The following is a 27,863-nucleotide window of genomic DNA, read 5'->3' as shown; positions in this document are numbered from 1 at the left end:
ATTATCAATTATTTTTTAAAAGGTTAAAATTTCAATTTTAATTATGTTATGTTCTAAATATTAAACAGAAGTGTGATTTATAATTAATTGTATTAATTGTATTCATTTAATGATACAAAACGTAATATATAAAAACATATATATGTAAATGGTAGGAAATGTACTTTACCGCAGAAAATTATATAAATATTATAATAAGAATAACTACTGTTTTTATGACTGAATTAATATATATTTTATATCTCTCTATAAAAAAGATAAATTATACATATATTTAAAATTTAACGAAAAGACAAAAAGTTTTGATACATTCTAATGAGACGCCACACATACACAAAGACCAATTTCATTATTATTGTATATGGCATTGCATTGTTCACATTCTTGCAAAATAAGTTTTTGCAAGTTTTGGACAATCTAAATTTTTACGTAGCAAAAACAAATTAATAAATTTTTCTTATTATATTTACCGATGTCTACTTTTCAATGGGATTTATCTTTGATCAGGATTAACGTAATGCAAAAGCGGGAAGTTTTATCCTGCATCTTTTTCACCGTCACGCGAAATCCATAATCTTGTGGTCGAGGAACTTGATCTGGCACTCGGATTTCAATCTTCTTCCATTGTTGATCAATATACAGGTTGCGAGACGTATAACTGAATCTAAATCATAATTTATTAGCGAGATGGTAAGCAAGGTAAATAAGAATGAATCGTAAAATATTTCATCCCTTTGTATTTCATGTAGTGTCAATAAAATTTAAAATAAAGATAAAATGTTACAACATGTAACATTTTATCTATAACAATTGTAATTACTATAACGTTTGAGTTATTAAAAAGTAATCACAATAAAAAAAATAAAGTAAATAGCAGTCTGCTATTAATTAATTAAAAATAATAATATAAAATAAAAGTCTTATAATCCATACCACATTTGACTATTCTCTTACTCCAGTTGAATTGAAAAGTTTCAACTCTAATTTGCCCTCCCCCCCAAACAAAATCCTACGCCCATGAATATCAAATTTTTTATGCGCTGAATAGTTTCGCAAAAGCTAAAATGTAATTTTGTAAAAGAATCATAATTACTTCATAATGTGACGTAAATTTTAGTCTTTATTATAAAATGTAGCATTTTATAGTATGCAACAATAGTTTTGTCATGTAATTCTAAAATATAAACCAAATAAAAAAAAGCGATTGTAAAATGCAGAATTTGAAGAGTAAAACGCAGAGTATACTTACGTTGGAATATACTTCTCGTTATAACAAATTGTCAAGAGTTGATAACATGATAACCATAAGTATATGTATTTGTATAATAATCACGTAAAAAGGACCTTAACTTTCTAGGATTGGATTTGAAAGGTTTTAGGTATTATAAATTTATTTATGACAATAATCTTCAATATATTTTACTGACAATCGAATTTTATCTCTTCGTATAAGAGTATCATTAACGATTAACTTATTATTCATACTGCTTGCTCTAAAGGTGTCAATAAAAATAGTGGCTGATGAAAACCATCGTTTTATTAACAATGTTATTGTAAGCGTTATAAATATGCATAGTGTGTTCTCGTTTTGATTGGTTCTGGAGATCGTCTTTCCGAAATTGTCGGTAGTACATTTTAGCTAGAGTTTCGTCGCGATTACGTCTTTCAGTTTCGAACGCCACGACGGATTCGCATTGAATAGTTCGCAATTATTACATGTTGCATATATGTATACGCAGTTCTCCTAGCTAGATATATCCAATATTCGTAATAAATGAGGCTGATAGATCTACAGTTTTGTGTTTGATTTCGTGCCATTCCGCGTCATTCCCCTCGTTTGCTCTTATTCTCTACTTCGTGTAATTTTCTCGTGTATATCAATATAAAATAAACATAGCAAAATCTTCAGTTGTTCGGCTTGAACGTCGTGTATTGCGGCGGCTTCTCGCTCTTGTAATGGGGCTTCAATGTCGCTAAACGATCGGGTTTGAGAAACAGCTGCTCCCCCTGCACAATTTCCATCTTAGGATCTTAACCCTCGGTAGCTCGCAAATTTCCATCCGAATTAGCCTGCTGCTGCTCATCGAACAACTCGAATCTTGAATATTTATTATTGATCTCAGGTAATTGTCTTTCATGGAGAAACCAGGAACTTATTTTTTAATCGTTCTAAATTCATGTCTCTCTTCAAAAAGTGAAGATTATATCTGTGGAAAGTTTTGTGTATAATAATATCGCATAAATTATATAATCGTATATAATAATTATAAATAATGCGCACATATAATTTTTATTTCTAAAAAATATGAATTTTGGAATAGCATGGAAATAAACTCTCTTAATCGTTTAGCAAAATAGAATGAAAAAAAACGCATAGCGTTCACGTAACACGTAGATTAATGCGAATTAGTTTTACATAAATCCTCTTAAAAAATAACGAAATATTTATATATGAATTATTTCGAATATAGTTCGACGTACGGAGCTGCAGAAGGCTAATGCGGACTTAATACGAATGCATACGCGTATAGTGCACGAACGGAGCCACGAATTGCTATCATAATGTTCTACGGGTTATTACTTGGCAGTCGGGGGATAGAAACTAGCATAGGTGCAATCTGTGCAATTCTAGGCGCGTCCGAAACGTGGCACGCGAGGACGTAAAGTTGCAGGGTTGTTCTACACCCATGACAGCATAGGTGCCAAATAATCCAGGCTACAGTTAGGTAGCAGATTCAACATGGCAGGCAAGATCGAGACTAAGGATGTATGTAAGATACGTGTGTATGCATATGCATAATAATATAAAATGAAATGTAGATTGTACATAAGTATAATTGATAATTTATCTCATGAATTATTATATAAGAGATATGTGATGACGAATAATTTTTGCGATGAGAGATAAATGAACGATAGACGAATAATTTCGTATACAACGCAATAATATAATCCATATCGCATAGTAATTTATATTTTTTATTAAATAATAAGTTGGAGGTGAAAATAAGATTGAAAAATTGAAAAAAATTTTGGTTGTAATCTTTGCAGTCAGGATCAGGATATGCTGGGTATCATGATAAATGGTACCAATATGTATGATCACTTTTTAATGATGACAACTTTATACACGAAAGGGAACTCGGCACAACCCCTCGAAACTATCTCGTACGCCATACAATGAAGTCCCATATCGTTAATCCAATTACAAAGTCGATGATGTTCGCCTTCAGACTTAATTAATGACGATGATAACAGGAGATATAATATTAGCTAATCTTAGTAGGACGATCGAGGTAACGGTAAACAATACGGTACGTCGTACTTGAGTTAGATGAAAGTAATCGATGGGAAAGTTTCTCTGTACATAATCTCGTGAGGTGCAGGGTACATACAAAATGCAATTCCGACATGCTCACTCGTTGGTCGACACGTCCTGAAACGATCTGTACAGCGCTTGGTTCCCATTTTTCTGAGAGCCTCTGTTGAACCGATAAATTATTCGTATATGGCTACTATACAACTGTGAATCGAATCACTGTCGGCTTTGTTCAAACTACCCTTTGCAACAGCGACGTAGAAGCGCATCGTCGTAATTACCGCAAACGTACGTGGGCGATTACACATCGCTGTTAACGTCAAAACTTTCATTAATTGGACGTCGATTCGTATGTTAGATCGTGATCTAAACAGGTATACGTATGTATATGCGTATGTACATATGCACTTAGTGTTCAATAGATAGCAACATATCGTTATTAAATCGTAATGAGCACAGTTTCAATTACTAATTAGTATCTATGATACAAACACTCTTCAAATATGGTCTTCGACGGTTTGTTTACAATGCTTATCAGCGTTTCAAGCATATGACGTCAACGATCGGACGAAAGAAGGAAAAAAAGAAAGAATTACGTCTGGAGTATTGATATTTGCTAATCGCGCCTACAATTTTTTAGTTACAGTGTGGGATAATGTATGCGGCAATAACGAGTTTCGCGCACAATGATTAATTACAGTTATTCTCGTATCGTAAAAGTTTTCGAAACGATTGGATGATCTCGGTGCGCGATCGGTCGTTCATCATTAAGAGCTGCGAGCATAAATTCGGCGATCTTGGTCGAGTTTCAGTCTTACGTTCTTGAATCCCGTAGGACGCGCGGCTGCAGGGAATACACTCCTTTCTGGATACAAGTGAAATCAGAACAGAACGAGGTGAACTATCCCCGCGAGAAGCGAGCCGAGACTCGGCAAGAGAATTGATAGGAATTCAGTTTACGATTAAGCGTTTCAATTTCAACCGTAATGAGTTCCACTCAATCCACCTTAATACGGTTACTTTTTACAAGAATGAGACGCGACTCAGACGGAATCGTGCGCGTACAACCGGCAGTGGAGGCGACATTATCGTCGACACGCTCTACTTATGTACACATCTATCTAAATTAAATTACAAACAAGGACACAGCGGTAATTGGTGGAGGGACACCCGGGAACTAGATGCAACCAAATGCATGCGTAATGCACCCTACCGAGCGCATAAATCACTCAAGCGACTATCGCGATCGGAGAACATGATACGTTCGATACTTGCGCGAGCAGCGCAAGTCGTGTCGCTGCATAAGTATTGTAATTTAACGTTGGATCGTCTAAAAACTTCTTGCGCGAGTCGCTAATGGATGGTGTTGTCTCCCGCATAATCGCACAGTTATATTATATAACGATCGTAACATCATAATAAACTTTGACGCGTAAAAAAGAACGCGAGCGAGGATGACGTATGCGTTAATTACTTTCATTGGTGTCAGGAATCAACAAATTTTTAGACGACCCAGTAGAGTGTGTGTTGGGTACATTAAAATGTAACGTGTGTCTATATTTATACATCTCCACGTTGGTCGTGTGTGTGTGTGTGTGTGTGTGTGTGTGTGTGTGTGTGTAGTGTGTGCGTGTATGTATCGGAAACACAAATACAATATTTTATTTATATATAAAACCCTCGAGATCTTTCCGGGAGAAAAGGTGGAAAGTTTGCGCTCCTCGTTCCTTGCCTTTTTTAATCCGATTTAGTGTGTCCCTTTCCTCGTCTTGTAGAAGGAATTTTTCCTGCGCCAAGATTACTCGCTCATTGATTCAATTAATATATATGGGCGTGCGGGGCGCGTCAACATTAAAAAAAAGTCATAATCTCTAATATTTTTCTTTTTTATATGTTTCTTACTTGACGAGCCCCCGAAAGCGAATGGTTAAAAAAATAAAATAATCAATAAATGCGATAATCACCGAAATACAGTTCGATAGATTAAGGATAAGCATTAATATCGACTCATTAATACGAGTTAAATCGCTACGCTAATCTAGACGGTTCATTTCGCAATCAGGTCAAATTGCATGCACTTGCAGTTTTGCTTTCGCGAATGCATTGATTAAATTTAAACGCACGTGCTCCGGTCAGGTAACTACTTTCAAACGAGTGCAATAAAGTAAGCAAGCGATGGAAAAAGAATCGTGTTTAAAGTAGAATAACTAATATTCTATAATGCGCTGATCGATAATGCAGTAAAATCGAAGGAGAATATAAATTCTCTGTGATAAGTGTTGATATGTTTTACGTTAACAAAAACAGTGGAATTATGCATAAAGAGGATAATATAAATATTAATGTCAAAGAAACATTTAAAAGTCAGCATTTTTTTATTATTCAACTATTTAGTAATGAATCTACAAAATCAATAAAGCTGTGATATAAATATCATGTTTCGATAAAAACAGAATTTATCTTTCAGTAAAAATTTTAGTTTACGTTGAATATAAAATTTATACGCATAATATTCAAAATTCAAGATTCTTGCTTTCATTAAAACTGCACTTTTTAATGTAATCATACAACAAAATAGCGTTTTGCAAAACAAAACGTTATAATATACAATAATATAACACAATATAATTTATGTTGTATTATAATATAATATATTTACATATTATTAAAAAAATATAACATAGTAATGAGAAGCTTATCGTGCAAAATGATCTATGACCGCAACATCTAATCATTAACTTCGAACGTATTCAAAGGAATTATGTGTTGTGTTATATGTATGTTAATTATACGTTAAAAATGTAAACTTTATGCAATTTAAAAGCAACGGTACGTGGCAAATAATAAATGAAAAGTGAGAGGAAGGAAAAAGAAAAACTGAGAAGAGGAAAAAGTATAACGCGCCAGGTTTTAACTATGCAGCTGTGCGAGAATATAATTTATTCTTTCTTTCTATTTTATTTCCAACTTAACTGACCTGCAACGTATATTGTCCGTGAGACTGCCCATGATGATGATGCCTCTGATAATGTTGCTGTTGGTGTTGCGGGTCGTGCTGATAACACTCCTGCTGGTATTGCTGCGACGGGACGGGCTTCAGAACGTGATTGGCTCGTTTCTCCGGGACGAATTGCTGACTCGTACGATCCATCGTATCCACTGCCAAGCGTGGATCCTCTATCATAGTGTTGGAAGCCTTTGTACTGTATGGAAATGGTGGATATCATCCCGGTTTCGTTTCATTAGATGCTTTGTGTACTGTATGCGATACGCAAAGCAATGCCTTTCAGATAATCCCTTTAAAGGGTTCCTTAGCTTACTCAGTTCGTAAAAAGAAATTAAATCATAAAAATCTATATATAATAGCTAAGACGGTTAGGTAATTTATTCATTTTGTCACAGTACAAAGTATTCTTTACAAGAAAGGCTTTGCTTCGAGAATAAGACAAGCTTAGAAATATTCTTCCTTCTTTTGATGGGTATTAATTTTGTTCATTATATTTTTATGAACAATAGCGAATTCGATTGGACGCACTAGTGCATATTAAATCCGTTATACACCGATTTAATCTGAATGTAAAACTAAAATGCAAATATTTTGAATTATAAAATACATACTTTATCTAACGATAAAGTGCATAGAGAGAGTATTTCATGGTTTAACCGGTTTTCATGTTTATAATAAATACATATTTATGTTAATTTGTGTACGATGGCTTTAATATGCACCAGTGCGCACTGAGTGCATCCAATCGAATTTGTTATAACTATGTTAACATCTATCAATTATTATCTTTTGTTTTTTTATTTTTTGTAAGTTTGTAATTATTTATTTATTCGTGATATAAAAGATAAAGATTTAAAAACATTTATTTTTCTTTCTGTGTGAAATAAAAATTCCGTATTCCTGCATATGCAAATTTGTAGATTCTGTACGTTGTATTTCTGGTTAAATGTACACAATATTGGAGCATCGCTTTCACAACGGGGGTGCTTTAGAAAAAAAGCTTTGCTTCGAAAACAAAGTGATCTTATAAATATTCTTCCTTTGTCTTAAGTTGGGTGTTATTTAATAGATTTATACGTTTTGACAAATAAATAATATCTAATTAATTATCTTTTTGCTTTTTATTTTTTTTATATATAAAAAACAAGTATTATTTATTTAATCAGAATGTTATACGAGACGTATAAAATTTTAAAAATTTATCTTTCTTTCTGAAATAGAAATCCCATATTCCTGCGTATGCAAATCGTAGATACTCTAACATGGTTCTGGTCAAATGTACATACACAATATTGGAGCATCGCGCGTGATCCACGGCGCCGTCTACTCGCCTATAAATCACTGCGCAATGTAATATCGTGTGCTTACCAATGCACTTGCTGCAGTGCCGGTACTGTGTTTCTGGCTACGCAGCATCTATCCGAACGTAGGAAACAAACGAATCCCATTATCAGTACCGAGAGCACCGTGAATCCGGCCACCGCGCCGATAACAAGCGGGATCTGAGGACAAAGAAAGATATTCTATGTGCATCGTGCATCATCAAAACATCTCCCACAAGTATTGATGTAGATTCTGATAGTTTTTTCGCATTTATTTGCATGTATATACGTCATATATAAAAATATAAAATTCGACAACTTCTTTAATAGATTGTTCACTTCAACTAGAAACGATAAAGAATTTTCTTGACGTGTGAATATTTTTCCTGATTTGTCTATGAAAAGAGCTTACGTTTTAGATGACGTTAGAAGTCTTGGAAAGAATAGGTACGTAAAGCGTTACGTCTGCAATGTTTACCTGGCCAGGCTCATCGACTTTCAGCATAAGCGCTCGTCTGTCACTGCCACGATCGTTCTCCACGATAACATGATACAGCCTTTGATCCTCTTTCACTGTACTTGTCAACTCTAAGATCGCTATGTAACAATCCTCCGAAGCCAATGGCTCCAGATCAAGCGCGCGATAGCGCGGTTCCAGAACCTCACCTGTCAATAAGAACAGCTCCATGCATATCTCAATAATATGTATTTATTCTTTATTTCCATTTCTAGGAATAACTGAAAGAAAATTTCGCAAAATAATCAACACAATACACATTCTATGAAATAATAGAAAATGAGTGCAAATTGTAACAATCAGATTGACGAAGCTATTATTAAAAAGCTAAAAAATAATATAAATTAATATTAATAAATATAAAAATAATTCTATAAACATGTATGAAAAATAAATATTTCAAAATATTATATTTTACAGAACTTTTCGAAGTGTAAGCGTGTTAGAAGAAACCAATTAGTCAATCTGATATCTTGAATAATAAGTGCAAAAAATTCACGGTGTGAGAGAGCATGGATTTGGAACCTCGCGGAAATTAAACGGATGTCTCAAGACCGAAGCGATCTCGTGGCTCGGATTACGAGCGAGTGATCAATTAACCAAGGGGGTAATTGCGAATAACGGTGGGATCGTCAATAAGGTACCCGGCGTGGAGTGCCAATTATGTCAGGAAGCATTGAAAAAATTGTGTACGAAAGAGCAACCCCGAGCAGTAAAGCTTGAGTACTCTTTCCGCTGATTCAACGAAGGTGAAGGAAAGTTTAACGGGGCTCCAGTTTCGCCGAATAAAAAAGAAGGATGCGAAAACGAAGGAAGCGGCCGTTAATAACTACGGCCGTTTGTGCTATTCGTTTGTAGTATTCGAAACAAAAACCAAAGTAAAGTTTGCACATTAATGGTTCGTTGAGCGAGGTGACGGACGTTTCGTTTCACAGGAAACGCATAACGAAGAGGTAGACGCGTAACGAAGGAAGACTTGCTGGAAAAAGTTGGTGGTCGAGGCGAAAGTTAAAGTGGAATAAAGTAAGGTCGAGTCAACCCGACGTCCCTGCCGTAACAATTTTAGTACGTGAACAATGTGCTTCGAAAGTGGTATCTCTTTCGTACATACGTTGTCCATGTTTCTCGTGTTTACTCACACGTTTACAAGGATAAAGAGCATAGATACAGCTATCATTTGCGGGTAACTCGCGTGGTGAGCGATCTAGAGCGCCATTGTATTGCGAAGAGTAATACAAAGCGACCGAGAGATCAATGTTCCCTTAAACTCTAATAGAAAGTTTTCACGAGTTGAACCACTACTTCTGTTAGCTCTTTCCCTTCCGAACGACTCTTTGTCGTTTACTACGATATTGCAAAACGCTCCTATCGCTTTATAATGATCTTTAATAACCGTCTTTATTTTATTTCGATAAAGATTGAATAATTTTTTCGTATACCTACATGAAAACAATGATTTTGCTGAAGTATATAAAAATCAGTTAAATACAAATCTAAAAATAATTTTTATTGCACCATTAAAATAATTATATAGGAATCTTAAGCACGATGAGTAATGTTGCAAAAAGTTTTGACTTTCTAACAACAAGTTTGAGCGTTTTACATAATACAATATTTTTATAGTTCAACAAAATTATTTTCAAATATATTTAACAAAATTTTTAGATACTCCAGCAAAACCGATCTTTCTATAATATTAATGTATATTTGATATAATCCTCTATGTATTTTTTTCTAAGCGATAATTTTAACTTATATACTTTCAAAATCCTTTTATACATGGAAAAAAAAGATTTTGTTAAAGTATCTAAAAATTTAGCTATATAGATACAGAATTAAAAATAATTTACTGGACTATAACATTAATTATGTAAAATGCTCGAACTGGTTACCAAAACGTCAAAACTTTTTGTAGCATTGCTTATCATACGTGAGATTCCCACGCTAATATTCCACATAATTATTCTAATGGTAAATATCTAGCTATCTAGATCTATCTAAATTTTTAGATACTTCAGAAAATCGTTATGTCAGATACTGACGATGTCGAAATAAGAGGAAAGTACTCAATCAACCAGATTACATTCATTTTTCTTTTCGTACGAAAAATATCTTAAAAAAAAAAATTTTGGTTGTATCTGCTCTTATCGGTTACCTCTGTTATTTGCCCCTTGATGTGAAACTTATAACAGAACACGTACGTGCACGCAGGAGGCAAAAGGCCAAAGTAAAGACGAAATCGAATACTTCTTGTGATAGTTTGAGGCAAGCAGTCTCTAACCGGCGTGCAGTCTGGTGCTGCCCCATTCCCAGGCCACGAGTCGCGGCTTCGGGTCGGAGCACAGTCTGATCTCTAATCTGGCCGGGCTACCCTCCGTCGTCACGACGACAAACTTCTCTGTGATGGTCGGCTTCACCACCTGCGACACATGTTTAACGTCCTTTGAATAGAAAGTTCATTGCTGAGACTCCCCTTCTCCTCTTTCGCGGTCATCAAACGGCGAACGCGAGCCATTTTCTATTCGTATCATTTCACGGTAGAAAGTAACTTTGTATCAAAACTAATCAAACATGATACGAGTTATTATGTAATTAAATATATAAAAATATACTTTATATACATATAAACAATCGATATGCAGATAGATATATAACGACGATTCATCAAAAGTGCGGAAATGCATGCAACAAAAATCGAAACATTATAGATGGATCCCGCGGCAATTCTTTTTATTTCGTTAACGTACCGGAATCTATGAAAGAGATATTATCAAGAAATGTGATAGATGATTCTCAATAAAAAAAAGGTTTAATTTAGATATGTATGTATGAGTGACTAAGCATCGAATACGAAAATGAATGATGTGTATTTCATGAATAAAAACTGTGAATCATTTTCGGTTGTGAAAGAAAAACTTACGCAATTTGTGATACGTATATTATAACTTAATTCATTGTCATCCTGTGTGCATCGCGTAAAAACATTACCATACGGATACATTTTTCACATTATGATACATTGAAATTATTCGTACTCATTTCTGCAGCATCGCAATTTCAAAACCACATCTCACATATCGTCGAAATGTATATGTGTAAATATAATTCATCATTTTTACGATATTTGTATCGACAACGCTTGTCACGTTTTCGTATATATCGGAGTCATAATTAAAATATTGATTTGATTATATGGTATCGACATTTCAACTGATTTCCAGGCATCATGCCTATGAAATAAATCGTATAATAAAATTTTTTCAATTGCTCCTTTCGCGTGATATTCGACTCCCGAGACGAACGTGTAATATAAAATAGCTGTATGCGTTCGCAACGTTGAAATCAATTTGAACGAGTTATTAATAGCGCTGTCGAATTTTAACAGATGAAATGATTTCATATTAAACGAAACGGAAATCAAACCTTTGTGCTGCCAGTAACCTGCATTAAGTTGCGTGCATTTTGCCACCAGACAAATTCAATAAAAAAAAGTGCTGCGATATGTTAAAATTGAGTTTTTTTTTGTTAATAGTCAGATAATTACCTATTGGATTCGGTCATTGATCAAAATCAAAATACGAACGTCTGTAATATCGATAATTGGAATATAATTTAATCTCTGATGCAGTCATAGTTATAGTGTGTTTACAAATTTTACTTGCAATATGAGTTTCTAAATATATTTACATATAACCAAATGTGTATATAACATGTGTAAAAAATCCCGAGTACATAATATTATGTAAAGATATTAAGTAACGTCAGACAATTTCTTTTATAAATCGAATGCAATGGAAATTTGTTTGAAAATTCGTTCTAACATGCATGCACATTTATTCTAAATTGTAAATTGTTATAAACAAAAGCATTGAAGTGACCTTTTCAATTAATTGCAACTATGGTTATTTTTACGTATCCGTAAACAAAACAAAAACATGTCTGTATCTATATGATATTGAGGCATTCTTTTGAAGGAAACAACGCGGTTCGTTACAAATAATGAAGATATTGATTTTTACACTATTCGGTACAATAAAACTTGATGATGCAATGTATGCGCATTGTTGGTGATTGAAAAAGTGAATAAAGGATTGTTATTAAAAAATGCATTTGAAATTGAATGCACGGATATACTCAGTAAATCGCAATGTCATACCCTAATAACAAAATTTATTAGAGTTATATGATTTGGGAAAAATATTATCCAAATATATACTTCATGCCAGTGTTTAACTAATGTCTAGCCAATAAATTATAATATGTGTTATAAGATCTGCATCGCACAAGAGTTAACTTTTAACTCTCTACGATGGAAAATAATTTACTTAATAATAACGTGTAGGGTTGTAAGTTTTAATTTGCTTGTCAAGTTGTGTTCGTTTCATTAAACATTAAATCATTCTACAACTTCCCTTTTTTGCGCAAATTTATCCATGTTGGCGCATATACGATCTCAGCTCATCCTCAGTATATCGTGTTTTCCACGAAATAATGAAGCAGAACGAGGTTGATGCACTGGAGCAACATTTCTTCTTCGTTACAAACTACATTCTTTACTCATTTTTTTCCACCGATATTACATCCGGGTAGTCGAAGCTGAACGACGGACTTCAGGCGAAGTATTCACGTGGATATTCCGTTACCGCGCTCACGGAAGATATTCAATGATCCCTGGATCCCGTAAAGTAATGAAGCGATATTTTTTCGCGACGCGTCCGCCGGAAACGCTATTCGTCAACGTCGGATCCCCCTGGTAATTCTGATTTGCAGCGAAACTTTTTCAACGTTCCGCCGTGACTATGCGTCGTCTTACCCGTGGAGCGCCGACCACTTGCAGGGACACAGGGTCGCTTTTAACTTCTCTGACGTTGCCATTGATCTTGTTGGAGGCGAGACATATGTATTGACCCTGTTGCTCATACGTCACGTTCGTCAGGATCAATCGCTGTCCTGTTCCGCATTCCAACGGCATGCGGCCGTCCGTGAATACCTGTGCCCATCTGCACACGCATCACCGCACATGGGAAATTTGCAAATTAAAGGCACTTCCAAATGCCACAGCGGAAATATAAGTTAACGACAAAATATAAAAATAAAAGAAGGAAATTATTAGTCGATAATCTTTGCTCTAAAATACATACATCAGATGTTAGACTTTTGTAAATTGAAGTATAATTTAAGATAAGCGAATTAAAATTAAATAGGAAATTAAAAATTAGAAATATAATAATTAAAAAGAAAATGCTTATTGATTTTGATACGTAATAAAATTTATTCGTAATTTGATGTGATTTTACAATCAGACAGACCATTTTAAGCTTGTTATAGTATAAAAAATTTCAAGTTAGAAAAATCGCATTTTAATGCGAGTAAATGCAAAAAAAAATTCTAAAAAAAGTAAAAATAAAATAATTGACATGGATCACCTATACTCGGCCGGCGGCATCGCATCAGCGTGACATTCGAAGGATGCACCAGAATATAACAATGCAGTTGTTAATCGATCCGGTCCGACTGCGCTGATAGTCGGTGGGTCTATAAAAAAATCAATTTATGCGGAAACTGAACTATAAATACAAGTTATTTCATATAGCAGTTTCTATTAATTCGTACTCCATATATTTTTTAAAATAATTATTACGTGAATATTCACATACAGCGATTCAAAATACAGAGGATAAAAAATTCCTGTATAATATTTAATGAAAATTTTCATCACAAAAATTGCGGCTAAAGGCCGCAAAAATTTTGGAATGTACTGGAGTGATTGCAGATTAGAATCGCAAAGTGACAATAATACACGTACAGTTTACGGATACTCGTACTGAGACTGGAAGGCTCTCGCCTTCGATGTTTGACGCTTCACAGAGGTAAATGGCGGCGTGATTTCTGTAAATTGGGGAGAACATGAGGGTTTCTCCGATACTAGCCACTTCCGTCACCCCAGGACTCTTGGTTTTCCTCCAGAGGATCGAGGCTGGTGGATTAGCGTCAGCGAGACATCGGATTTCCAACTGATCGCGGCCCTCCTCGAGCTGGCCGGCTGGGACACCAACTAATCTCGTCTCCGGCGCGTCTAAATTCATGCGAAATGCTTAATCACGAGAGCTCTAATCCCTTGTGCTGCACTAAGTATATACATCAATTTATTATAATACACATTACTGTTTATGTCAATCAAGTCATTGTTCGAATGCTACATCACGCAGAGAATTCAGGAAACAATCTTCATCTATTTAATTATAAAAATCGTACAATGCACTGATTAAGATAAAATTGTTATTTTTTTAAACAAATGTCTGCTTTAATAAAAAAAAAATGATTTTCTTCTACTTTTCTGTTTCTTTTTTATTAATTCGGATTATTTAAAATTTCAAAATGTAACATATTCGCATTTGAAAATTTTAAAGGATTAATTAGAGTGACGAGACTATATGTAATATCTGTATATAATTAACTTAACGTTAAATATCTTGAATATTTAATAACATTAACTAGTGGTGTACAATAATGTTATGTACGTGACTCTTTTTTTAGGAATACGCTTATTATCCATCTTCGATGAATTCATATAAAAAGCGAGAGTAAGACACACCGTATCGATTTTAACGGGACGGAAATTACGTATAATTATTCGCGGAAGAGCCCTTTCATATTCATGTCACTTGGTAAACAAGAGGAATTTAACGTAAATGCGGTCGGGAAAGCGGGTCCCGTCATCACTATCAGCTTTAATCACACTGGAATCACCGGTCGCAATGTGCGGGAGACTGTGAAAGATAAACATCAAATACAGAAAACAAACGTCATCCGTGGCATAAAGTTTTCAGATTAAACCACTCATTAAAGAGCTCTTAATCGAAAGCAGGAGTCACATTTACAATCAGATGTATTTATTGCTTCAAAATGAGATTCTAACTTTACTTGTCAAGTTTTGTTAATTTTACTTGTCAGTAGTTCTTGTGATTTATTCGTCGATTGGCAGGAAATAAAAAAAAATTAAATATATAAGTTTCCCTACTTTCATATATTATTATTTCTCTTTAAAGCGATCTATTCATTGATTGGCCGGAGGATAAAAAAATTTGAAATAAAAATCTGTATGAAAACTAAATGTTTTCTACTTTTATTACTTCTTTTTTTCAATGTAATTGTTTGTTTGAAAAAACAATTCGCAATATCAGACAAAGACACGTCGACATGCAAAATAGATATTCTGCTTTAAGAAGAAATTAAATTACGTAAACGCGGTCAATCGTGTCATTGTTTTCCCGATGGATCAAGTATTATATAAAGTGGAAACACTGCGTTGACTTTGGTTTCACGTATAACTGATGGTACCTGGAGGACATGGTGGAAAAAGCGTGTGCTCGGGTCACGCGGTAATTACCTTCTTCGAATAATTAATTAATCACCGTGAGCGATGAATTTCGCGAAATATACTGTGAGCAAGAACGTATTGCCGCCGTGCAACTGGTTTTAGTATTAATTTGTATATATAATCAAAATAGCATGCACACGCTGCGTTATACAAATCGCCATTTATTATTGTGCTCGTTTGATTCCTTAACAGATTGAAGTAATCGACTAAAGAGTTTCTCACTTTACGTTTAAAAAATATATACAATGAATGTGCGAACGTTATTATTATTCTCGAAATATTTATAATTTCACATTTTTTCACATTGCACTCATGTGTTTTGTATCGCGTACAAATTTTTTATATTACGCCGTATAATGAGCAGCGAATAATTTTTTCCGTTTTAATTCGCAGATTGTAATTTCGACATACTTGATGATGCACGGCCTGTAATTTCGGTTGATTTTGATGGAAAACTGGCACAGTTACGGCATCCTATTCACTGAGTGATGATGTAATTCATGTTTATTTACTCGATATTTATTTAATTTACGGCCGGTATAAACCAGAGCCAATTTTCATCAGCGAGCTGGCTCACTTCTGGTTTCCATATTCATGTAATAGGTCGTCGTTGCGGCCATTAAAAATGTTAAACGCTGTTACGTTTAATGAATAACATTATAGCGTATGCAATGAGATGAGCCACAAACATAAAACCGAGTTAATCCACATCACTTTGAGAGTTAACATGACACATATACAATAAACGCATATACATATATGTTTATATATACATACATGTCATTATTATTACAGATCATAAAAACATGTCAATCCTTAAAGCGACGTGGATTAACTTGGTTTTATGTTTGTCGTTCATTTCGTTGCACATATGCTACATTATTTATTAAACGTTTAACATTTATATACATATACACATACATATACATACTTTATATTTATCATATATTTTAATAAAATCATACAATATTGCGTTTCTACAAAAAATGTAATAATTTTAACTTTTTTAAAATTAAAATTACGTTGTTTCTATACTAGTAAAATATACATAATTATAATTTGTAGAGATTGTAATTTCCTAACATTTATATGCGTGCATGCTATTTCTATTACTAGGACAGCGTGCAATTAACGCATTTCCCTCTATGGATTTCCCTTTCAATATAAGATTATATTTGTTCAGCCAAAATGCAATTAATTAATTAATTAATTAAAGTTTTGATATGGAAGATTATCGATAGACGAGTTAATTACGGCAAGCATTCATAATTGAAATTGAATAGAATGTAGAATAAAATACCTGCACAGAATGAAACAAAGGGGAACTCTTGAATAAATGTATGTTGAAAAAAACCCCCTTGTATATGAAGAAAAATATGTATATTGAAAATGTACGTATAATAAATTTCTTATAAATTCATATGTTTTACTCTCTTCTTTTCACGCGATCATGTAAATTTAATTTGAATTTAATAAAGCTTATTTAATTTAATTTAATTTAGTAACTTTAGTAAACGCGAGTTTGCGTAACTATAATGCTCGTTGCATTTTCATGAAAACAAAGTACGCGAGATGCGAAACGGAAGAAGGTTATAGAGAATAATGTAAATCAATGTGAATTAAACATAAGATTTTGTTTTAAAAATTTACATTAGATTAAAAAGCACTTAATATAAAAAAATATTTATATCAAATATTGCAAAAATTATGACAAGTTAAAATTACATGCATCTCACCCTCAAAATTTTCTATCATTAATTTTTATAATTAAATTTACAATTAAAAATAAGAAAATCTATCATTAAAAATAAGATAAAAGTAATACCTCAAATTACTCTCTTAATTATTAAGACGTTTTAACGTATATTGTTGAAAAGTTGCAATGAATCGAGTCTTTTTACACTAAAAAAAAGTTTTCTCTATAAAATCGTATTTCAAATTCATTAAGAACCGTGATTGTCAAAATCGACACTTTAGCTTCGATTTAAGACACATAGATCATCCGAACAAGCAATATTGGCACAAAATGCATTTTTGTTAATGAAACTCATAATTTTTACCGTTCCGCAATTCACTTTTTCGATCGCTTGTGAAATCTAGCGAATTGTTCTAGGTGTGAAGGGGAAGAATCGGGAGAAGGAAACATAAAGGATGAAAAAGTCAGCCGGCAAATGCGCTGGTGCCTGAATCGAGTCACCATTTTCGTTCAGGCGCGGATAGCCAGCGCAGCTGTTCATTTCACGTAACAGCGATCCCGAAATACGCGCGAGAGAGCAGTCGCTGACCCATCCAGAATTTTAGCTGCTCTCTCTTCCTCTCTCTCCCTATTATCTTCTATTTCGTGCCGATCGCGTTCAATACGTCTTTTTTTTATCCAACTTAGCGCACGTAAAAGTTTCTTTTCTACATGTTCCGCAAGAAAGAACAGAGTATTTAAGAGCGAATGTATTGAGAAACTACTTTTTTAATAAGTACTGTAAAAACTGAAACAAAAAAATTATCTCCTTTAATTTGAACATACCTTTTTTTTTTAATTCAAAATGAAAAATAGAATGTACTGAATTCACCTACATCTTTCATCAAATAGGAAATTTTTAGATTTTATCAATCTTTTTTGCTTTTTAGCGATGCAATTTTTACTAAGCCGTTATTTTTGCTGGTTATAATAACAGCAGATTGAAGGCCTGTCTATTAAACTAATAGAATTAAATGCAGCGTATTATAGAAATCAAACGTTTGTCGAATGTTTATGGAAATGAAGTATTCAAATTTGAGTACTCTGAAAAAATTATGCGCGGCATCTGGAACTAGTAGTACCATTGCAGATATCGGCAGGATAATTTTATCGAGGAATTTCTAAAGAGTTTTTCTCTAAACTCGATTACCCGATGTGTGTACTCTGCGCATTTTAGCGCGCCGTGCCGAAATATCGATCATTCGAAAAATCTTTTATTCAGTCAGAGGGTCTGATGTTATTTCCATACCCACGCCCGCGTCGTTGTTTGAAGTTTACTCAAGGAACGACTGAGAGTTACGCGCGAGCGAGTAATGCTCGCTCGCAAGCCAGATGCGCGTTGGGACACACCACATCATACTGGATTTATGCATCACAAGATCGTTGCGTGAGAGGATTTTGCGAGGAACATTTTTCTAACAAATTCTACGCTATGTCAAGTAGGTCTTCCTGACCATTTCTGTTGGAAGGAGAGAAAATATTAGTTATTGAAATAAAAATGTATCTACAATATAAAAAAAGATAAGCATTAAAAGTATTTGCAATGAAGAGAGAATTAATAATTCCATTGCGCGCGCGTAATTCAGAAAATAAATAAATTACAACAAAAATGGAAAACGTCGATTAAAAATTAAATAATTATATATGTATATATATGTATATAACTTTAAATTTTTTCAATTCTCTTCTATTTCGATATTTTTATTATTGTTTATTTCACTCTTTGTATTTTTGTCATATTTTTCATAAATGTGAATTAAATGTAATTGATGTAGCTTAATATGAATATAATGATAAATATTAAAAAAAATAATATCAATAGAATGTAACTGATGTAATCAAATCAATTTGATTAATGATCAATATTATGAAAACAAAAAAAATAGTATCGATAATATGTTTTCTTGTTTATTTTCGTAGTATGTCTAAAATATTTACATATGAAATTTAAAAAAATAGTAAAAAAAATAGATGTACGCGTAAGAATAACACAAATCATGAACGATATCGCGATTACAGTAAAGAGTGATCATGATACAGCTATCCTCCGTATGATAGCTTTCAAAAAGTAAAGCCGCGATTCGAATGGGTCAACGAGTGCCCGCTCGGCCATATTTCGGCTAGTCGTTCCTTGGATAAACTTCAAACGGCTCTGCTTTTACGAAATGAAAGCGAATGGATGAGACAAAATCGCTAAAGTTAGGAAATACACGGTGGACAACCTTTGTCATGGATAAAATTCGATAATCCAGCGTAGCTTGAATTTATTTCGCTGTACAGTTTTAAACATTACAAAATTTCGCGAGTATATCAAATTAGAAAATTTTTTTAATGGACACGATATGTCTCTTATCATGTACGTATACAGAGAGTTCGTTAAGCAGACAATTTTTGCAGCGTAGAATTACTATTTGTGCAACAAGAATTAATGAAATAATTACGAAAAAGGAGCTTTTTTCGGTTTCACAGCTTCCATTATTAGCATCATATAGGAACTATTTCAAGCTGGCTCAAAACACGTTAATCGAAATATAGACGAGTTACTGATCCATTCGCGTCGGTTACGCTAAAAACTGCACCGACAAAATACGTTTCTCTCGTTAGCGAGGATAAATCCCTCAGTTCGCGATCGAAGTAGCATTGGCACAGAATATATCGATGCTCTGGGGCGAACTTTTCAATTTGCGCTGAAAAGTCCCGCCCGTCTAATGCACGTAATCAATACAATTGGCGTGCGTACGTACACACAAACGCGTACACTCCAGATAAGCAAATACATGGGCGGATAGATACACAAGATGTCCCCAAGAGAGCCGCGATGGGACTCGAGATCGAATTTGCGGTGGGAATTATAAATTACGCGGCCGTGGAGCTCGAAATTGGATCGAGGCAAACGGGAGAAGGGGAAATGATGTTCTTGGAGGTAATATTAGGAATGGTAACTGGCGAATCAATTTTTGACGCTGTGTGCATGATCGAAATTGCACACCTCGATGAAGCGCGTCGAATACGTTCACAACAGCCGCAAGCAACTGATGTATTTAAGATCGCAGTAACTGCAAATAAAGTTATTTAGTGCGTCGACATTCAGGGAAATCATTATAAATATTTTCATTCAAGCGACATTATATATATATATTTTGCGTGTAGCCTTTTTCATTTATTATGGAAACAAATAAGATTACTTTTCAAAAGTTAACGTATATAAATTGTTGTAACATTAATTTAAACAATTCTCTTTATCATAATAGCAGTATTATTTGCATGCTTGAGCATTAACGGTAAATCTAAATATTTGTTGATATGCGTATCACGTATTTATCAGCTACAATAATTTATTACTTTACGCAAAAGAGCGAGAACCTTTTAACTCGCCCGTAGCGAGGTAAAGCATACATGTCTGCCATATTTTTTCAATCACCAAATTAATTCGTGGGACAAGATGAAACGGATACGAGAACCAAATGCAATCTGGTCAACGTATTAATTACCTGATACGATCCTATCGAAAATGTTTACTAATTAATATTACATAACATTCAATTTAATAGCTGATTTGATTTCAAAATTCGTAAAATATGGGATTTGCTAGTAAACCGCAAAGTTATTAAATTCACGAACCGCAAATTTTTGATACGATATTAGATTTTTACATCTATTACACATTTACAATTTCAAATACTTCTTATTACATATTAAATGTGACATAATGATTACAATGTTAGCGAAAAGATTTTTAACGGTTTGTTAAAAATCTTTCTCAATTAATTACGTATATTATCAGACTAACGAACGAATCGCATGCGAGCGATAATTACCTCATAAAGTTATCGCAATATTGATGCACAAGATCGGCATGATGATTCAAAGGCTGCGTTATTAGCAATAATCTTATTTAAATCAACCGTGATTTGATTGCAGCTATACATACAGCGTGCTGACCGAAGTTAAAATCAATACTCATTTGGCTGCTGTCCGCCGCAGCACAGTTTCGCAAAAAGCGTTAAAATCTGCCTGAATGTTTAGCCGGGCATCGAATTGTCGATAAGGTTGAAACGCATGACATCACAACGTACTGATTTGAGGGAGATTGATGAGAGAGGAAGAGAGAAAGAAAAAAAAGAGCGGAGCGAGGGAGACACAGAGAGAGAGAGAGAGAGAGAGAGAGAGAGAGAGAGAGAGGGAGAGGGAAATATGTGGTTTCCTGCCGTGTATATACATCTGCATGTGTGCGTGAGAATGTGCAGCCGGTTAAATCAGTGTATTGTTGGGGATGGTCAGAGATGCGAAACAGTTTGAGGTCACTGTGTTACACGGACATGTTGCGGTACAGTGACTTTTTTGCTGAACCGTTTTTCATGACCGAGCATTTTGCTGGCGGACTGTTTCCCTACAATTTGTACGAGAAACGTACGTTGCTCGTACTTTCCTAATCTTTTTATTAAATGCATTTTTTGCATCAATATCATTGTTTAAAAATACGATAAAAATATCGGTACTCTTTCAATTGATCTTTATCGTATAAAAGATATGGCTGAGCGCGCGTCTTTCTTTAATTTCTAACAGCATAATGGATTTCTCTTGTTTCGAAATGTATTGATTCCGTATATTGTGCATTATACTACACTAAATGTATTCTATTAACTGTTAGATATTATGCTAAAATTAAATACGAGATGTACCTAAATAAGAAATAGAATATCAAAAATAATAGATTGAGAAATTATTTTAATGATTTTAAAATTATGATAACTCTAATTAAATATCTTCAACCTGTTTTATTCTCTTTAATTTAGTTTACTACTAATAACTACATTATTTCTCTAAAGAGAATACTTGTGTAAATATAGTAATAATCATAACTGATTATTAACAATTGTAAATTTAGATGAAAAGCGCAAGAATAAGAATAATATGATAATTGATTAACTCAAATGCGCTAATTTAAAATAAATATAAGAATATATATTTGTTATATATTATGTACGTGCCATATCGATTATTTTTAAAAGTCAGATTAAATGAGACGAAATCGCAATGATTTCCTGTCGATCACTTTCATAATACAGCAGCATTCTTAAACATCGGATTATTTCCATAAAATAGTTTTATACATAGAACTCGATGTAATGAGATACGCATTGCATCAATTATGCGAGTTAAATGCTGAAGATTTGTTTGAAAGTTTTTTTTCATTATATATACACGGCTAAAAATATATTTCTACGCGTGCAGGTGGCGACTGAGAAGGAAAGGAAGTTTCAGCGTCGTATATTTTCTCCCTTCTTCCGTCGTTTCCATTATGCATACAACATACTTGATGACCGGCAGGACTATGTAAAAAAAAGAGGCGCAACCTTAATCTCGGCCTACCTTCTTCTTTGCGCATTTTACTTCGAGGTTTTCTTCAAAGAAGCCAGTTTTTTTTTTTTCGCGAATACAGGCAAGAATAATCATGCAACGTTCTGTCCACATTAAAAAAAATATTTATACAGCGACGTATTCTAGAAATTCAATGCGTATTGCTTCGCATTCAATCAATATTTATGTCCTTTTAAATAGGATAATGAGAATAATGGAAACGTAAGCTCGTTAATTCAACATTGATGTCATGAGTTGAGTACATAACTGTAAAGTTTAATACAAAGCGAACATTTTATAGAATTCATTATGACTATATTACATTATTATCTCTCCAAATTGTCAGATATCCCCCTCCCCAGATATCAAAATCCAAATAATTATTAATTACAGTATGTACAATGCCTTATTATACTCTCATTGTTTCATGACAGATAAGAATATACTCTCATTGTTTCATGACAGATAAGAATTTTCTATCCATACGCATTTCTCTCGCGTTTCTAGACGTATTTTCAAATTAGTGATGCCCATTAAGAAGACTTAATAAGCTGTTATAATCCGCTGAGACAACGATTCTTGTCATCGTTCATAATCAATTACAAACTCGTCTGTATTCAGGCACAAACTTTGCGAACGGCGTAGGATTAAACTATCCTACAGGAGTTCTATTTTCTCGGGGAGAAAGACGAGTTCATTGAACCGAGTTTATTAAAGAGTTTACTTATTGCATCATACGTCACTGGATATTTACATTTACAACATAAGCGCGTATGCCGTATCTTTTGACGCATACGATATTATTTGCATTAGCAAGATATATATTTAATGATAAATATAAATTTAAAAGAAAGACGTGTCAACTTTCATTTAGGTACCAAAAACAATTGGCGATAAGATCTAGAAGTACAAACTTGAAATTTTTTCTATAATAAATATAAACTTTTATCCCCTGTTATTTTCGCATCATTCTAGATCATTATTATTATTTCTTTTTCTTATCATTAACTTTTATTTTACTGTTCTCCTCTCTTAATAGTCGATGCATTTGCATATTTCGAAGAATCAGTGACAAGTTCCTCCTTCGCAATCTTATGAGAAAATTGTGTCTACTTACAACGCACGTCGAATCTCACTTCGATGCTGGACGACATGGTGGGATTGGCATACGCCGGATGAATAGCGACGCATCTGATCGGCTGCCCGTAACGTGATCGCTCGGCCAGAATCTCGCAAACACTGTAGGTTGCCCAAGTGCGCGGATTATCTATCTCGGTCGAGTTTACCTGGGGCCGCAACGTCCTCATCTCAGTCTCGCCCACGTACCTGCATATCGTCCCGAAAATTTGCATTTCCAATGGCTGTTCTGCAACAACTCTTACTCGCTCCCCTTCCACACTCTCCTCTCCTCATCCTCCTCTTCGGGCTCGCTCTATCTCGCACACGTTCCCCGTCGTTTCGCCGCCGTTCTCCACCTGACCCTCTCTCGTTCCCCTGTCTTGTTTCTCAACCTACCCCCATCAAAGCTCATTGTCGCGGATTATTCAGAACTCTGCTCTTCGGGAGTCTTGCAGTTCCGCGGACTTCAACTAACGGCGGCACTCTCATGAATTAAGCCTCTCAGTGCTCAGTTATTATAGTACGGAAGAATAATATGGAGGTGTAATATGAAAATATGAATTCATATCTCGTAAATAGAAAGGAGCAAATTATGATATTCACAATGTCATACATTAAATTTACCCTGGATGTTGTCCGCAATTTATGCAATAATTATCACGATAACTATCTCGTTTGTTGACAATTGTCTTTTTATAGAGACTCAATACTCGCAGTCGATTGCACACCAGTTTGTCCCGGTCTCTCGGTTCAACCATAATTAAAACGTTTATGCATACACATATTCCGCGCTGCGTCGCGTGTGTCAATTAAGATAATTCCCAGTGAGTAAGTGGGTAAGCGAGAGCAACTGAGGGCTGGCAGAGGAGAACGGTACCTTGTCAAGGGACCTCGTCTACAATTTGAAACGCGACCCGAGGCTCTGCGGACACTGTCCTGCTAACCGAAAATTGCAAGGTTTAAAGCCGAGAGAGATTGCGTGCTTCTCTCTGTCTTTTTCTCTCTCTCTCTCTCTCTCTTTTCCACCACGGCTCTTGTTTTTGTTTCGCCTTAAAACTATTAAATCCCGCTTCCGTGCGAGCTTTTTCCACATTTTTGGAGAAACCCGACTATCGCGTAATGCCGAGATTCAAGAAAAACTAGATCAAGAATTTTACCGTTTGCTCATCCCTTGCGCGAGACTCCCTTTTCAATGTTTTCCCGTCGCACGAAATGCATCGTGTAGCTCCTTAATTTCGCCCGGGCACGATGCAGAATAGATCATGATTATTCATGGTGCGCGTGTTCTACTATCGACAGCGTCCTCGATGCATTACGTGGAATCTTCGAGCAGCGGGAACAAGCTCCGACGACGGCCGAAGAAGAGGCGTGCCGATGGTAGAAGACGCCTTGGAATCGATAGTAACGTATATTTTGATTACCTAGGACAACCCGTTCAATCACGAAGTCCGAAAAGCCTCCAATGAAAAAAGTCACGACGAAGAACAGATTTTTACTGTTAGAAGAGAGAAAAAGAATATTCATCAATAAAATAAATGTTTTAGTAGCGAAATAAATTAAAAAATTACAATTTTAATAAACAATTTAATTGGATCGCGAATAATAAATAAGAAGTCAAATATGATCGAGGCCGAATCTTAGTGTCTAATAATATTTCTATGTAAATTTAAAAAATATATCTTTTAGTTATGTGTAAACTGTACTTCTTGTTTATTGGACTTGAAACGTAATTATAAATTTAAGTTGAATATCATAAATTAAATTTAATCGTTAATTTTTAAGAATAATAAGCATTTTAAAACTACAAATAACTTCAAATGTTATCCCAGACAGGGTTCGAATTTGGACTTCCCGATTATATGTATATATCCAGAATGTGTCTTTTCCCATTCAATTAATGAGATATATATATATATATATGTGATAATTTGAATCGCAATAACCAATGTATTAAGGGATATAATGTTAAAATATCGCAATTTCAATTAGAGCTACAACATGATTATTAGATCTAGCAAAATTGAAACGTTACATCCCGCTCGAATATTCCCGCTTAAAAATTAAATGTAAATGCGATTCAGCGATATCTTGTACCATGTGTTTATCTCCTTCTCCTTATTACCTATACATTCCATTTAATCTAAAGCTCCATAAATTGTCGGATAATTACACTCGTAACTGGGCAAACGAGCGGAAGGAAATGCAGCGACGAAGACGAGGAGCGAGACGAAGAGCGAGCGAGACACGCAAAGCGAGAGATCGCGCGTGCCAAGTAAGGGGGTCGGTAGCGCGCAAGTTAAGTAGTACGGAATCTACGTGCAACAATTACGAACCATTTAATTAGAGGCGAAGGATTCCCATACCGCGCTCTGCAAGTGAGCGTAGCGATCTCACCTGCTCGGGCTGTCACGTTGCTGCCGGGGAGAATTAGACGGTCGGCGTACTCTATCTGCGGTCGCTGAGGGCTGACTGGAATGAGAAAATTAGCACGGATTAATCTCGCCGTATGCCATCACTCGCGCAGTCGGGGTATATACACCTTCGACCTCTCAAAAATATCTTTTCAATCTTAGATAAAATTAATATCTTATATTATTTATAATATAATTATATAAATATCTTATATTATTAAATTAACTAATCAATTAGATAATTATATTCATAACAGGATTTTTTTCTAAAAAGTGCCAAGCTGCATAAAGAAACAGTACAGCAGACCATATTATACATACGCTGTAAATGGGTTACGCGCTACTAAAAAGAACTGTGCTACAAAAAACATTGTCGTGTTATTTATTTGCTGATCCTCATTTTACGGTTGTGGCTTAAGGGTCAAGCTTTCATTCAAGCTAATTCTCGAATTTCTGGCATCCCCTTTTTATTAATAACTTAAAAATGACTAAAAATGCACCTCTTTTATTTTTAACTTGATTTTTTTTTTGGTTAGAAAACCTGAAGTGCATTTTTATATTAAGGATTCATAATCTACAACATCAAGTCAAAATCATCCTATCAGAATCATCTGCCATGTCACAAAACAAATCCTTGTTGTACATATCAATACATTTAGATTTTATAAATATGTATTAATGCAAGTATAAATTGCAATCAGTTATTGCAAACCGTAAGATTAAAAAAAAAACAAAGATTTTCACGCTGTCAAACTTTATTTTCATGTCGCAGAAATAAATCCTGTTGCTTTATTGCTAATTGTATCATGGGATTTACCAGGTGAAAATGTAACATCGAGGGAGTCGTATATGGATGGTTTTATACAACTAATCAGTGTACGCGGTGCAATGTATAATTCCCGGACGAGAGATATTAATCTGCTATAATTTTGGTGATAAAAAGCACGAAATATATTCGATGATGTAAAATGTAATTCTGAAAGTAACGATAAAATGACAGAGTTTAAAGTACAAAATTATGTGAGTATTTATTAAGTTATGCGAGTTATTACGCGCGACATGTACCTAACAATCATGTCAATCGTTTCATTAACGAGCCTGAAATTAATTATTTCGCCATTAACGTGAGAAAACAAGGTGGTTCGAATAGGTTTCGGTTTCTTGATTTTGTGTTGCGAATTACCTCGTAACTACCATCTCATAATAGATGCAATATTATGATCACTATTATACAAAATAATACATCTATTTTTGCTATATCATATCTAGTATATATATATATATATATATAAATATATATATATATATTTGTATCTTCAATTGTTATCTTAAATATTGAGAATAGTATTGAAAATCATAATAATAAAAAATATTAAAGCTTATATTACAGAATTATAATCAAAGTTTTTACTCCTTTTTTTTTGCTCGCTGGTTAAAAAATGTTTGGATCTAAAGAAAAAATAATTGGCAATAAATTTGTGTTCTATTTGTGTATCATAGTACTAACCTCTGACGACCAGCCTCGCTGGTTCGGATGCTAACGCGTCCTGCGTAGTGAAATCACTGGCAGTGACTTGGCATTGCCAAAGTCCGTCATCAAATTCTAACGTGGCTGATCTGACCCATAACGAACAGTCACCGATGTCAGGCGAGCCCACCCACTCGTACTTTTTCAAATGCATACCTATTGG

General features: G+C 34.3%; 1 protein-coding gene across 1 annotated transcript; it reads right to left on the bottom strand.

Annotated features, from left to right (window-relative positions):
• Positions 1–1,491: 1,491 nt before the first annotated feature.
• On the bottom strand, positions 1,492–27,863 carry LOC108776735 (B-cell receptor CD22). Its single transcript, XM_018543437.1, has 11 exons — positions 27,680–27,863; positions 26,095–26,230; positions 23,760–23,968; positions 13,972–14,241; positions 13,592–13,700; positions 12,979–13,165; positions 10,447–10,585; positions 8,127–8,314; positions 7,695–7,828; positions 6,297–6,522; positions 1,492–2,007 (listed from the first exon to the last, which is right to left on the bottom strand). Exons 1-11 carry the CDS (start codon positions 27,852–27,854, stop codon positions 1,906–1,908), a joined length of 1,875 nt encoding a protein of 624 aa, XP_018398939.1. The 5' UTR covers positions 27,855–27,863; the 3' UTR covers positions 1,492–1,905.

Source organism: Cyphomyrmex costatus, unplaced genomic scaffold (assembly GCF_001594065.2).
Source record: "Cyphomyrmex costatus isolate MS0001 unplaced genomic scaffold, Ccosl1.0 scaffold376, whole genome shotgun sequence".
Taxonomy (NCBI): Eukaryota; Metazoa; Arthropoda; class Insecta; order Hymenoptera; family Formicidae; genus Cyphomyrmex; species Cyphomyrmex costatus.
The sequence above is the reverse complement of the archived record's forward strand: the minus strand, read 5'-3'. Positions and strand labels throughout refer to the sequence as shown.